The sequence below is a fragment of the Meleagris gallopavo genome, chromosome 5, assembly GCF_905368555.1.
Source record: "Meleagris gallopavo chromosome 5, MGAL_WU_HG_1.1, whole genome shotgun sequence".
Lineage (NCBI taxonomy): Eukaryota > Metazoa > Chordata > Aves > Galliformes > Phasianidae > Meleagris > Meleagris gallopavo.
The window spans coordinates 24,671,800-24,687,282 of record NC_139408.1 but is presented as its reverse complement, the minus strand read 5'-3'; the positions used below and the strand labels follow the sequence as shown (position 1 = coordinate 24,687,282).

General features: G+C 40.3%; 1 protein-coding gene across 5 annotated transcripts in view; it reads right to left on the bottom strand.

Annotated features, from left to right (window-relative positions):
* Positions 1-15,483, bottom strand: part of MAPKBP1 (mitogen-activated protein kinase binding protein 1) — a 92,133-nt gene that overhangs the window by 7,579 nt on the left and 69,071 nt on the right. For 2 of the 5 annotated variants that reach the window (XM_085224817.1, XM_085224818.1), the window contains exons 21-29: positions 10,728-10,876; positions 10,135-10,184; positions 9,367-9,603; positions 8,234-8,403; positions 6,585-6,730; positions 5,923-6,093; positions 4,979-5,057; positions 3,185-3,495; positions 1,320-2,381 (exon numbers count right to left, since the gene is read on the bottom strand). In XM_085224817.1, coding sequence (XP_085080943.1) covers positions 1,320-2,381; positions 3,185-3,495; positions 4,979-5,057; positions 5,923-6,093; positions 6,585-6,730; positions 8,234-8,403; positions 9,367-9,603; positions 10,135-10,184; positions 10,728-10,876 — 2,375 coding nt within the window. The remainder of the gene's footprint in view (positions 1-1,319; positions 2,382-3,184; positions 3,496-4,978; positions 5,058-5,922; positions 6,094-6,584; positions 6,731-8,233; positions 8,404-9,366; positions 9,604-10,134; positions 10,185-10,727; positions 10,877-15,483) is intronic. The other 3 variants (XM_085224819.1, XM_085224821.1, XM_085224820.1) reach the window with 3 other exon arrangements.

The following is a 15,483-nucleotide window of genomic DNA, read 5'->3' as shown; positions in this document are numbered from 1 at the left end:
GGATGTTTCTGAAATACCTTGACAGGGTATGCTGTGCACTGCATTGGGAGCTGACTTAACAAGCAAACAAAAAAAACCCCTTTTCTCCGAAGCATGTGTGCTAACTCTGCAAGCAGATTCCTAGCAACTCAACAAAAATCATGTGATACATCCATCGCTTGATTTCCAAGTCTAGAAGAGAAAACTCAGTATGAAGTGTATAAACAATTGGACTATTATTTTCCCACTGTAGAAATGATTCCACAGCTCTAAGTTGCATTTCTGTTGGAGGAAACCTCATTCAGTAAGGGTTAGAGCTTGAAAGTGTCAGACACTCAATGTTCAACAGAGCAACTGCTCTATAGCACAACCGTAAGTCTATGAGACAAAACACACTTCCTATTTTGCATATCAGTGCTTCAATTTTATGCTGTTTGATCCCTCTAGAAATGCAAAAAGAAAAAATTTAAACAAAACCAGATTCTCTCTCTATAATGCTTAGGTGCAGAAATACTGCATTTAAGCACTGCAATGAATACTCCTTCTCAAATGTGAATAAGAACACAGCAAAAGTGCTTATAAAACTGTGCACTGTATAGTTCCCCTAATGTGCAAGGTATCTGTGTGTTGGCTGACATCCAGCTTCACACTGTACAACCCAGCCAAGTAATTCAGGAAGGCATTTCAGGTTTTAACGCAGAAAAATCACTGGACACCTCAGCCTTGGCAGGTAGGACTTTGATTCAGTTTGAACCTACCAGCTAGTTTTCATTTGATTAAAGTACCTTAAATCAGAGTTTGTAACAAATTCAAGAGCTCTTTCAGCATGTAAAATAGTTCCCCAGATAGTACCTTTTTCTTCAAATCAGAGGTAATTTAAAAATTAATCCAAGCAGCTTGCAGACATGATGGCAGCACTCACTTCCTTGCTCTTACACATAGTACAGCAAGGAACTCACTTTTGCCAAGCTTTCTCTCATATGACAAAACTGTAGGTAAACAACTCTGGATTCTGCACACCTGCACTTATCAACAAGTGCTGAGTGGTGTAACTTCATTGTCACTATTATGTGTAGTATATGTCCAACTAACACATATTGGCCTGCACTTTCATTTACTGGTCAGATATACCTTGAGAAGAGCAAAATTGGTGTAACCTACATGTACTACTGGGGATTCCTAGCATGTCATTTTTCAGGACTGACCAAAAAAAATGTTTGAGTTCCTAAGTGCAACTGCATAAAGATCTGCTGAGGTCTACCAACCATTCAGATATAAGACTCAGAGGAAATGGAAATTAAAGACTCAGAAAAAGATGTCAGGCTGAAGAAGAGTCTCACCATTGAGGGGATGACTTATGGAACGAGACAGGTGCAGACAGGACGAGACAGGCCAGAAGCTGGACGTAAAGAAATGTGATGGGATCGTGAGGCGGTTCACAAAGACAGGAGACAGAAGGGGGAAGATAAGAGATGGGTATCCATGCACACCTGAGACCTGTGCCAAGGCAGTTACAGATGTAGGAGACCTCGGCCTGATGGGGTCTAGTGGGCAAAGTCCAGGTTGGTTGTCTAGCACACAGGCGATGCCGGTGGTCCTCTCCTTACAACTGGGCAGTGTGCTTTCAGGAGACTTCAGTTGCCGGATCTCTGAAAACTCCCTCAGTTTTAGATTTGTGACCCCCGGCTCAAACTGGCAACCTGTCCTTGCAATTGGACTCTCTACTGGGTTCTCCTTAGCAAGTCCTGTTGAATTCTCTCTACCAGGAACCAGAGTCCCAGCAGCTTGATTCTCCTTCTTGGAGGTTCGAACCTCAGGGAATGAGGATTTCTTTTTACAGGCCCCAGCAGGTGACTGGGGAGACTGTGGCTCAAGCAGGGTTTTGGTTTTGGTAGTGGGTGAGAAGGAGGCCAGTGTGGGTCTATCCGGCAATGGCTTAGGAATGTCGAGAATCAGGTGTGCTCGGTTTGATGATGCCAACTTGCTGTGAAAGGACTTGGGAGACAAGCAGTTTACAACTGGCTGAAGTGCTGGCTTCACTGGAAAATTTTCTTTTACTGTTAACTTCATCTTCTCAGCATCTGCCGTGGGACTGAACTGTGTCTTCTCTGCTGCTGGAGGGCTAGTTCTCCCATCAGTCAACACATCGGTGGAGCAACCAAGGTACAGATTTTCCCCTACAGATATGCTCCTTGACATCTTAGCCCGGAAGCTGGTTGTAGGGTTCATGTAGGACTTTGGTTTTGCAGCCCTGACATCTTTGGCCAGCAGAGCACCAGATCCATCCATCTTCAACAGACTGGATGATAACGCCCTGCAATTATTAGGTCTGGGATCCTTCTCAACCACCATAAGAGTATGAGGACGCTGCTTGGCAGAAGATACCACTCCAGGACCCTTATCTGTGAAAATTAAACAGACAAACATGCCAAAAACAGACAAGAGCCTGCAGTGAATTCCCAAACTGGAAAGCAACAGGGCTGCTTCATTCCATGTGCCTCAGCTCAGCCCCCGGAGGAAGTGTACAAAATCACTACTTCAGGTTAATATTATCAAGCCTCAACACTTTCTTTTTTCCCCATCCCTCATCTTGCTCGCACACTGTTGCTTACCTAAGGGGAGACCTGCTCTTAAAGCATATAGCCAGAACACCTCAGACCACCATGACTGTTAACTGAGAAGGCAGAGGAAGCAGGCAAAAACTGTCAGTTCTCTAATCCACTCACATATGCATGGAATTGTGGTGATAAGTTTTGTTTTTTAAAAACAAACTTAGTGCTTACCGATAGCTCCATTGAGTTGACTGTTTCAAAACTGGGGTTCTTTCACTTCTTTGACACAGAGTGCATATATACCGTAAGCCCCCCTCTTACTGCACTCTTTTTCCCTTTTTCCTCCCCTCCTCACCCTAGGGAGTTTCACTTTTTGTCTGGAGCAACCACTCACGGCAGAAGGAGATTTCTTTGCAAACAGCCAGTTCCACCCTTGGCATTTCTCCCCCAAAAGATGCCAGACAAATATCAGAAACTACTAATTAGGAGACCAGCATCTGTGCTACAAAGCAAAAATATTTTCCCTTGATGGGCTGAGAATTAAAAGACACGCAAAGTCTGTAGCTCAGAAGACAAAAGACAAATTTAATCTCCACTCAAACCTCCCCATTTCATTTCTGAATTTATATCATCATTCCAGTTGGAGTCCTTACCCTCATGAACAAGGTCGTGAACTGACTGTGCCTTTCTCATCACTGCATTCACAGGGCCTTCTGGAAAGGATGCAATAACTCGTCCAGGAGCCATACCAACTCTGCTGGTCTCCAAGGCCGACTTGCGTTTTTTCTGGGCATAAACAGCCCGATGCAAATTTACATTATCCAAGAGGCAGCTGTTTTCCAAAGAATCAGCAGAATGGCTGCTGTCATTTTTCAACAGGTCTTGAGTAAGTCGACTGGTTGGAGCTGGAGACTCAATGGACTTTGAATCCAGTATCAGATTCGATGAGGAGAGTGACAAGCGCCTAGAGAAAGCAATGAAGAAATCCTAACTGAAACAAGTACATGTGATGCCCTGGACAACCAAGCACATGCATTAAACCAGTTTAAAAACCTTTCCTTTCCCTACCTCGACTTTTAAAAAGGCAGAATTGCCCTAAGCTCTTAACAGTTCTATTTATTCCTGGGTGTACTGATCTTAAAGCATTCTAAACCAGGCTACTCAATCACAAGTGGCACTGAGACAATTTTTCAGGGAGGGACTTCGTAAAAGGTGAAGGCAAGATAGAAGGAAAAGTTCCAGGCAGAGGAAGAATGGGTAAAGTCAGGTCATGTCTCTTCTCTCAGCTCACCTTACTAACAATAAATTATTTTACATTCCAAGATACTCCAAGACAAAGTAATTACACTTTTGTGGACTTATCAAAGTATTATTACTATGAAAGTTCACCAGTATCTTCAAGAGAAAAGTCTTGTTTGAAATGGTGAGGAAACAAGTACAGAGGGCTTACCTCAGAAAGGAGGCAACTTTTAGTTTGGTATGTTTGACAGACAGATTAAAAGTATGGAAGTCTTTATAATTTAGAACTACTTCACTTACTACACCTCTGAAGTGCCAGTAACTTCCTTCATTCACCATTGCAAGTTTCCAGAAGCTTACAAAATAACTAACCACTGACTTTCTTCTTAAACACGAGGTTTCAATGCAAGATAGACTAAGAAGCACTCCTGACAGCAGCAACAGCTGCATCTCAATAAAGCAATGATAAAAAAAAATTCCATAATGTGATGAATCTAGACGTAGCTGGTAAACACAGGTGTACTTAAGTCCAGCTCCATTCTATACAAGTAAATTAAATTAATTTAAGCCAAGATTCCTTGTTGTTATTTTGGAGGAATAAGAAGGAGGTTTTTGTTTTAAACATTTATTTGTATCAACAGAAGTATTTATACCACCACTACCTTTTGTTCCTCTCTCTTTTTTTTTTTTTTTTTTTTTAAACCAAAGGAAAAAAGTTCAGAGAGGCCTTCTGAGATGCTTTAGAGTTGAGGACTTTTTGGAAGTATAATATTCCCACGGGACTTTGTACGAGACTGGAATATCCTATGAAGGCATGGGACTGAGAAATGAGGCTGAGTCAAGAAAGGACTGTAAAAACAAAGGAAAAGTTGACAAGCCTACTTTCATTGTCCAAGCTGAATGAAATGCAAAAGAATAAACACAGCATAAATGGTCAAGAGTAAATTAGATGATAGTGATTCCTGCAGCTTAATCAATCAAGCTATTAATCATAAAACACTTAATCAGATTTTCAAAAGAGGAAAAAGAACAAAATAACAGTAATGCTTTAGGAAGAAACCAAACAGCTATAGTGACAAAGGACAGCACGTCCAAAATACAACCAACCTCCTGGGTGCAAAAGTCTGCTTTCTTATTTGGCCTACTACAAGACCTCGCCACACTAGTAAAAACAGACAGACAGACACTCAAAACAAGCAGAATCATACCTGAGAGCTGGAGACTGGGAAAGAAAGCGAGATGAAATGCTGAGGTTTTCAGTTCTTTCCAGACTCCTACATGAACCACCTAAACATTTTGGTTAAATGAGAGGAGGAAAAAAATAAAAAGGAAAAAAAAAAAAAAAGGAGCAATTTAGTTACAGAACAAATAAACATTCTGATATATGCATTTTCTCCTCACAGAGACTGTTGAATGCATTCCCCTCTCCCCCCATATTCAAGAGGATTTTTTGAGCTAAAACAACAGAATTAAATAATTTCATTGCCTTTGCCTTTTCTGTTCTACTTAGATTACTCTGCCTTAAACTGCTAATCTCCCTAAAGGGTATGCCTCCTCCTTTTTCTCTTCCCTTTGTGTTCCATCTTGCCTGTAGGACTGTGAGGTACTGGTATCAAGCAGGAAACAAATCAATCAACTGGAAAAAAAATAGTACTAGTAAAACAGATAGCTCACACAGATACTGCTACATGCAACCATTATCAATACTAGAAAGATACGCTTTGTTCTAGAATTGGTCAACAGAGATTAACCAGCTCCTTTGCCACTCTGATGTCTCCTCTTATTCTATCCCTCCACCCAGTATTTCAGCCTTTTCTTTTGTGACATTTGTTATGTCTTAATATACCACTAGAGGCCACTACACGCCACCTATGGGGACACACATATACAATCAATAGCCATATAAACTATGAAAAACTAGTGCTAGAACAAGAGAACCGCTTTTCAGGATTCTGGGGACAATACTTAACCCAAACTAACACAGACTTCAATCTGATCCACAGAGACTTAAACACACACAACAACAGACTTGTCAGATGCCTCTCATCTTCAAGCATCTCTTCACTAAATCCCTGTTTCCCCCTCCTTATACGTTTCTACACAGCAGAATGTCCTCACAGAGAAAGTGCTCGGACTAAGCAGAGAGCTTTACCTTTTCCATCAGTGCTGTCCAGGGTCCCAAAATGCTGCTTGAGGAACTTCTCCTGATCAGGTGCCTGAGGAATTTCTCCCACTGGCACGTTGGTACCCACATCCTCCTCTCCTTCCTCTCCCTCCAGATCTGAGATGCCGTCCACACTCAGGGGCTCAGTGCTTTCAGAATCTGGGAAAAGGCACAAACCAAAAAGAAAATACAAGCTGCAACAGTATAATCACAGTAATGTCAGATTAAAAATGATATTCAGCAAATATGCTAAGTTAAGCAACTTAAATCTAAAGTGTTACAGTTACCAAGTCAATCAGCATTAAGTCCAAATTCTCTGTTCTAACACCCAAGCAGCACAGCCTATGGGATAATCAATACCAAGCCTGTCTCCGCTAGCTAGTGAGAGAAAAAGTCAAAGGTTTACACAGCAAGAGCACTTCAACCAAGTGCTTCTACAGTGCCTTCACTGAAGTCCCTGCTCAGAAGAGCCTGAATCTTTACAGCACTACTAGCACAAGTAACAGGAATGTGACCTCAGCTCAGTTCATGAAGAGGATCGAGTACTTAAGAGACCAGGATCACAGCTGATAAACATAGCACAACACAGTTCAACCAAGTTCCTGCAGTGTTTCATATCAGGTACAAATTATAATACCTTTGCATCTTACCTTCATTTGGATGGTCTGGGCTGGAAAGACGACTGCTGCTGTAATCTACAGAGCAGGCACTGTCTGGACTGTGTTTGTCTGGACATCCATTGGTCTGATAACTTCTATTTAGCTTGCCATGGGGCAGTGCTTTTACCTGGTACTCGCTACAAGAGACAGGAAAGATACAGCACTAGAAGAGACTTGTTTTAGATGTAAAGAAGAGTACAGTCTAACTTTAAGGCCTTACCTGTGTTAATAACCTTGATTACAAAATTAAGGCTTTAAAGAGAAAAAGAAGTTTACTTCTTTCATGATTATACATTTTTTTGCATTTCATTAAGCTTGGACAGTGAAGTCTCAAGGGGATTGTCTGACTTTTTGGGTGTTTTCAGTTTCCCATGATTACAAGGTATCTGTAGTAATACTCCCCTGGCTTGATTTCCAGTACAGTTGAAAAACAAGCAGTGGTCTACTTGCTGAAAACAAGACTAAGATCGGGCACATGATACAAACTCCAGTTTGTCAGAGATTTTAGCCCTAATACAGTAATTTTTTTCATGTTTACAACCCATTTCTTTGAGTCACTTTAGTGTTACAGAACAGAGAAGATCTGAGCATGACTAATTTACTGAAGAATATCATATAAAAATACAGTACTGTATGACGGAGTTCCTCATTTCTTTTATGACTTTATGAGTCATTCTCTGTTGAGTGACACAGATGCTGTTCTTTCTGCCTTGGGGACAATACAAGGTAGACTGCAGAAGTCACTCAATGGAACTGAATGGCAAGTACAGTGTGTAAAATGTGCATACTTCAAGATATGTCCAGCCCAAATCAAACATCAACAAAATGCCTCCATTTCTTACATGCTGGAACAGCATGTGGGTTTGTCCATACTGTTATCAAAGTGAAGTTTAAGAAGTAAATCAAGAGAAACTGAGAAAAAAAACTAGCAGCTTCAACTGCAAAATCTTGGCATGTACTCTCTTGTGTAAAAGTCTGTCTAAAGCTATCAGCTCATTCTTTGCAACAGAGGAGGAAGAGACATAAGAAATTAAACAGTTATTAGCATCAGGTTAAGAAGGGAAGAATAATATTTGGGAAGGAAAAATGGCACATGAAATAATACAGAAAATTCAGTAAGGTAAAATTCAAACAGAAGAAACAGCAGAGGAAGGATAAAGGTTCTCCACTGTCTCCAGCATCCCAGCAAATTCTAACTCATGTAGCCTATTACATTTTCCACAACAGTGTCATCACATACTACATGTGTTAGATTCTAGCCTAATTTGGTTTGAAATTATCAGAAATGATAGTGTCGCATCATTTCTCCTAGGCAGATGTTTCACTATTGTGTATACATCACTGTTGGATGGTTTTCCAGCTTTCAAATTTTCTCTTGCTTATTTCAACCCAGACAAGGGAGAAAGCAAAATACTGGAAGAGGCTGCTAACACACAGCCTCAGATGAAAGATTATTTTAATGGTGCCCTCTTCGTTTCAGCCTTCCTTAGCACCAGGATGTCACAAAACCCTCAACTAAATGCACGTGGCATCCAATAGACAGTAAGTCAACTCAGCCAAGTTACCATATAAGCTACAAGCAACCTAAAACAAGAAAGGTGTAAGCCATACGCAACGGAAGGCTTATTTTTGTTTTTAACCTGCTAGGGTCTGTGGGATGGATTTCATCTTGCTCAGGGTAGATTACACACTCCTCACTCTCAGATGGTTCCAGTTCCTGAGAGAAAATACCCTCTTCACAAGACAGGAGCCGAATCACTTGAGGCCGTACACAAGATCGGTTGTCTTGGGGAGCTATTGAGCTTCCAACCTAGTAAAAAATACAGAATATTAGATATTAACAGTGTTTTTACTTCAAGTCAGTAGCTGTTGTACAGAGCTAGAAAGTACATATTACAGCATAGAATATAATTTAAAAAATCTGAGATTAGAAGGCAACACGCCCATGTCTCTCCTCCTCCTCATCTAGGAAGTTTGATTGTTGTAGTTTCCTATTCTAATTTTGGTTTGTAATCCCTTAAAATTCTACAGTGAATGCTAGACTCCTTACACCTCTCTGTCCTCACAAGAGAAGCATAAGCTACCTCGAAGCAGGTGCTTCTGTTACTTTTTCCAGACTGATGAGGCATAGTTCAGAAAAGTCTGTGGGTCAAAGCTAAAAATTACTGGCTGATTTGTACATAGTGAGTCCAAAACTCTCCTCAAGTCACAAAGTTACAAAAGAAGAAAAAGCTAATGAGGGTAGGCACCAGGACAGGCTGTTACTGGAAAACAGGTATTAATCTTCTGAAGTATTCAACACATTATGTGTTATGAAGTATTGAAGTAAGAACATGTTACTTGCTGTGGCTAAGAGACAGAGATCATGGCTATGTTTCAAGGATGACAAAAATCTAGCACAACTCACAGCTAAGGGTCTCATTTGAGTCACAATTCAATACACTGGAGATAGTTTTCCTAAAAGGAAATTGGGCACACATGTATGTAATTCCACACTCAGCTTGTTTTAACCACAAGTAATCAAGGAACTAAGAGAAAATACAAGGTATTGCGTCTTTGGAAGGAAACCTTGATCCCATACGTGTTCTGCTCTGAGTACTAACAACTACAGAGCTGAGCAGTCTTCTCAGAAGGCATTTTTAGTTCCATTTCAAGATATAAAGAATAGCATCATACAGTAATAAATACAGAACAGAGGCAGGACAGATGTAAACAGAGGCAGGACAGATGTACTTGAGGTAGATTCACCTCCAGCAAGAAGCACCACCCTTACTTTGTTGATGTGCACAGGGAGATCTGCATGTTCTTCTCTATCATCCCCATTGCTGTTTTGAGACAATGAATCTCGACTTGGAGAACGGGAAACAGAGAAAGACTCCAACTGACGCAAGTCAAGCATGGATTTCACAGTCATTTCTATATTGTTGGTTGGCTGGGACCAGCGCCCACGCTGTCGAGGCACTTTGCTCATTGGTGCCTCCGAACGCTGGATTGCTGCTATCTCTTTGGCCTAAAGGAAATTGAAAGAAAGACAGTCTTAAGGATTCAGCTCTGCTGACAGAAAAACAGGACAGAAGACATGCAGCCCGTAGCAAAACACCATTATATCAGTTTTCATAAAAGCCCCAAAGCTCTCCAACAGTTTAAATTTCCTCCCTTAATCTTAAAGGTATTAAGGTAAAGATTACAGTTTTGTTGCAGTTTTTTGCATGATTCAGCATTTAAGTGCCTCACTCACATCTAAGGATATGGTGAGCTTCAATTCTACATGACATTCAGTCCAGAAATGAAGGGGACCAAAGCATAACATCTGATGGAAGGATACAGATGTAGAGATTTGAAGTTTTGAAGTGAAATAGTCTCTTAACTAGGCATGATTTCAACATCCCCAAATCATTCTTCACTGAGGAGCTTCTCAATCATTTCCCACTGCAGCTGTACCTTTTCCAGTAGTGTAAATGAAGAATTTTTAATCTATATATGAATTTCTTTTCCACTTTCCCAGTCATTAGAACTACAATTTGGAGGTTTAGCAACTCACCCTCCTCATTTCCCAATGGGAAAGGCTTCTTGAGAGGGTAAGATCTGGATCTGGAATGGGAAAAAGATATATACCGGGTTGACATCCTTGGCCAGCAGTTTGCCTTTTTAAAAGACCTCTTACCTCATTTTTCTCCACTGCAGCATTCCTATACCACCTGAAACCATGCACCGCTGTGAAAACTTGTGCGCTACTGAATTGTTATATCAAATTTCTAACAGACAATTTGACATATGGTTTTCTCTGACTCAGCAGAACATTTGTCCATCAAAGGTTGGGGGGAAAAAAAAAGTTCCAGTACACTGGATTTCTGTGGACAGTAGAACAAGCCCCAGGGCTCCAATTCAAAAACTGCCTAAGGAGTTGGAACTAGCAGGAAACTTGGCAATTTAACAACTGAGCTCTGAAATACACCCTGTTTAGATGCTGGAATTGGCAACATTACCTAGTGTTGCTGAACCATTCATTTGTGTTTTGGACTTCCTCTTTCTTCCCATACCTTATTGTCCCTAATCCAACATCTTGTCTCTTCCCCACTTCACACACATAACATTTTTTCTCAATCTCTGCCCATGCCCCTCTTCCATTATTACCTGAGTCTCTCTCAGTGTTGCAGTTGGACTGAACATGGAACGACTGCAGCCCACTTAATTCATCTTCGTCGTTCCCTTCATCTTCACCATCCTTGTCACTGTCTGATGAAAGTGCTGGCACAGAGGATAGGGCAGAGATGGATTCATGCCTGGGAGGTAGGAATTTGAAAGAATATTACAGTCTGTCTCCAGAACTGTTCACCATTTAAAATCCTGCAGTTTTCCATCTTACCCCCACCACAGATAACACTCAGAAGGTGTCTCCACTCTAACAAACACCCCTAGTTCTAGCAAAATTCATTCCTTGAGAAATAAGGTGAGTTAAACCCTGCAAACCTGTGTGTAGAACCTTCTACAGAAATTCTCTCTTATGCATGGAAGGATCATAGAAATTAGAGCAAAAGTAAACGAGCCAGAGCAGTTCAAGTGGAATGAAACTTGGCTTTCCTTTTCAGAGCCAGGACAGTACAGCATATTTGAAAGTCAAGTGTTTTTCCCACCCTTAAGCATTTTCTCTCCAGAATTATTTTACACATCAAAAATTTCATAGACATATTCTCTGTTTGACACTAACTAGATATATGGCAAATTATCACATAGGAATCAGTTCACATCAAGGTCTGCACCATGCAGCCCACACACTGTAAGAGTGCCATGCTGCATTTTTTAACCTTAAGGCACAAGGAATAATGTAAAACAAACTTTGGGAAGATCTTTAATCAAAGTAGATCAAACAAGCATTTCCACACAGACTTCAGAGACACAAGCACAGAATTTCCCAACAAGTAAGGACACTTACCTGCACCAATCTATTATCTCTCTCTCTCTCTCTTTTTTTTTTTTTCCTCCCTTTTTCCTGTCCCTCCCATCACCCCTTCATTCAATAGAACCAAATGATTTAATCCACTTTGGATAATAATTAAACAAATGAAGAATCCAAAAATAAATTTGAGTAGCATCCACTCTATGGCCTTAAGCTGCAGTGCCAAACTCATAATTAGTGACGTTTATAAGATATTGCTGCTGGGTGTTGAGTACCAAGCACTACTCATGAGATAAATATAGTTCATCTACCAGATACAGAATAGCCTGGCCAGGAACCAAGTTCTCCTGCAGCTGACAGATAGCAGACAATATTAAAACATAGTTTTAACACTAGTTAAGGTATTATAATTTTTTCCTCTTCCCACATAGTGGCATGATTTTAATTTGCATTTTGTTAGGAGTGGCTGAGCAATAATTACCCAGTTTTTTCAGATGAGCTTTAAAGTGTGCTGTGCTGGCAAAAGAAGAATGAACTGACAGTGTAGTCTGATGAGTCCTCAAGTGAAATGGTTTCATGTTGGCTGTACTATCTATTTTTGACATTTGAGTTTGTCAGCCTCTTCATCTTTTCCATGGTCTTCTTAAGAGTCCATCTTGTCATTCTCATGTTCTTGTGTCTGAGCAGGGGAATCCCAGTGAAGTGCAAGCTATGAGGTGATTTATCTTGCAAGGCGTATTATATTTATATATGGCAGGCAATATTAATTTTGTATCAGTGACTCTGACAGCATCTTTCTGCTTGTGCTTATTAGGCTTGTATGAGTGGTCTATGAAGGAAAAAGGGCTGAATTATTAGACCTCTTAACATCTAACTGCTTGGTTGTTTCACTCCTTTGCTAAGGAGCTACTCCCTTCTAGCACCATGCCTGGGTCTTGCACTCTGTGGTTTCTGCAGGGACTGACAGCAAAGGTTGATGGCAGGGCTGGACCTTCAGTTAGAAAGTCATTAGGATACTTATATAATACAGAGTACATAAGTGCCACATGGAGCTCTAGTTTTAAAACATCTAAGGCTAGGGTACTCTGTATTATTTTACATGTCCCGAATTTAACCCTTCTTTCTTTTTTTAAAATAACACAAGAACAAAACACAAGAATGTCAACTATCCATTTAAATAGATGTGTTATCAGTATTGCCACTCTGATCTTGTCCTACTTAAATTGTCAGTTTTAGATGCCCATTTATCAAACTTTAACATCTTATGTGGTACAGCACACCAGCAGATTCCACCCTCTGTCAATGCCTGAGAGTTTTAAAATGAAAGTAACCCAACTTTTCCTGACAGAAAGATCACAGTGCTGCTGCTTTCAGAGCTTCCCTCGTGTTAAAACCAAGGCAGCTCAACTCAGACACCACTTTTGATCTGGCATCAAAAGCCTAACCTGTTCTGAGACATGGAAACTACACAGCTTTCCAGGACTGGACTAAAGCCCCACTGAGAATTTGATAAGGAGCAGCTCTTTCCAACTAGATCTAAGGGCACACTGTACTTCTTTGGAAAGCATATGTTAATTTTAGACAATTTAATTTGGATACCATTTCTATCTCCTGCTATTTATACTAGTGCTTTAACCAGTCACAGAAAAAGTGACTTTTAAAATCAAAATGTATAAACAAGGCTATAATCCCTCTAAGCATTCCATAATAAAATCAATTTAAAACTTCCAAAAATTTGAGACAAGTTTTTCTAAACAATAAATGGATCAAAGTCAAAACTGTATTAAAAGGATTCTACATGACTCCTTTGCTGAAAACACAAATGTCTCAAAACCAAAATGTATCAGCAACATCAGCTGACTACAAGCACTTCATCCCGAACAATGAAAGCTTCTTGTGCTCAGTAGATATGAGAAAAGCAAACATCAGCAATTCTTCAACTAACAGAACTGGAAGGTATGTGGAAAACTGTGGGTCATACAGGTCAGATTAGTTCCAAAATAAACCAACGTCCCATCAAAGGAGACGGAGAAAACATTCAGAGCAGAAGCTTTAGTCTCTCTAGAAGTTATTGGAGGTATTAAAAAAAGCTAGGACTTGGTTTGGAAAGATTGGATGGGGAAAGGTTATGAGAGAGGATTACAAAACCTTGGAGATGACAGATAGCTGGATGCAGAACTACAGTTTAAAGCTCACAAAGCCAGGGAACTTTCAACAAAACTAGCAGAAGTGTAGTTTAAAACAGAAAAAAAATGTTTATTTCCATAGAGAGAAGCGAACTCCTGTATCTTATCACAATGTGGGGGTGCAGAGGCAGAGAATATTACAAAGTTCCAAAGGGATTTATACAAATTCAGTGAACAATGACCAAATACTAAAGGGAACACGCAGATGCACCTCCTAACACCCCAGATGCAACAACTGAGCATAAAGTGAGCACACTGCAAAGGTCCACATAACAAGGCTCTCAAGTGTTTCACTAAATGGACACGGAATACTGCCCTTTATGAACCAGTGGTTTGACCCAGAAAGGCATGTTCTGTGTTTACATTCCAGAGGTTATTCACCTGGGTTAATCTCTGCCCTGTCAGTTACAGCTGGACAGAGTGTGCTTTTGTTCCAGCTTCCCACTGCCTCCTCAGCTCCATTCTTCTTCCTCAGTATTATTTTGGTTATTCATCTTCCCATACTCTCACATTATGGAACTAGTAGAATGTATTACTACCCCCATCAAATTCTAGCAATACCATTCTAGACAAAACGTAGTCAAACAAACGACATACTATCAGGGACAGGGTTTTCTTATGCTACTGTGAGTCTTTTTGAGACAACAGGTTTTATATCACTAAGTGTAACACCACTGCAACCAACCCATATAGACTCAAAACACAACCAGAACAGATACAAAGCATCTACAAAACCAGATTCATTTGTTTCTCTTCTCCCACCTCAGTAATGCTGGTCCAATAGGCTCTTCCTCCATATTCAGTCCCAATCCAAAATGCTCTCGAGTTACGTTTTTGTTGATCTCCCTAGACCACAGCAGTCGATCAAAACTGAAAACAAGCTTTCGAAGCTGACCAAACAAGAAGAATCCACGCTTGCAAAGAGGTTACCAAACAAGTTTAATAAAGTGCTGAAGTTGGCGTGGCACTAACACCGCCCTTTAGCAAGCATGTGTGACGGAAGCAAGTATCACCTAATGCAGAAGAGAACTGGGATTATCTGTCACAGGCTGAGCCTCAGTAGGGTAAGGCTGCAGCTGCTGGAATAATGGAGTCTGCTATAAAAAGCACATAGCTTGACAGTTCCAGAATTTTGGCTAGAAAAAAGGCTTCACGAGTTCTCTTATATCATTACTGAAAACAATTCCTAGGCAAGAGCTGTTTCAAGAATGAGCAGATCAAGACCTTCCCAAATGAAACTATGCAGACAGACTTGTTCAAATGCCACTTGCTCCTTAAGGGAGTGGGAAGTTCCTTGTGATATCTAACAACCAGTATGGTAAGTCCTCCAATGCTTCGGCACCTTTATATCCCAAACTCAAATTGTAGATATTTGGAGAAGAAAACTGTGAGACATAGCATCAAAAAGCTCTGTTTATACTTTTTTTTTCCCCCCACTTTGATCCCACTTTTCAGCACTCCTTCCTGCATTGTTTTTGGTCAAGTGAGTCTCAGCTACATACTAACTACAGAGAAACTAAACACATTACATTAGTAATTCATAGTTCTCTGCCACTCATGTTCTGTATAAAAACAGGGTCTGTTTTTAAGCATGTCTTTTTAAAGAAAAAATATCACCAGATAAACTTAGATCTATTCAGTTTGTAGGCTGTGGTAGTTTGCTTTTAGATATGTTGTTCACTGAGCAAAAGTAATAGCATGATTCGGCTGGCAAGAACTTCTCATGGAAATTATTTTTATGTTTATTATTTATAATTAAAGGTGACCTCCTCCAAAGCCTCTTGAAAATAGTTGAAGAAACAGCACA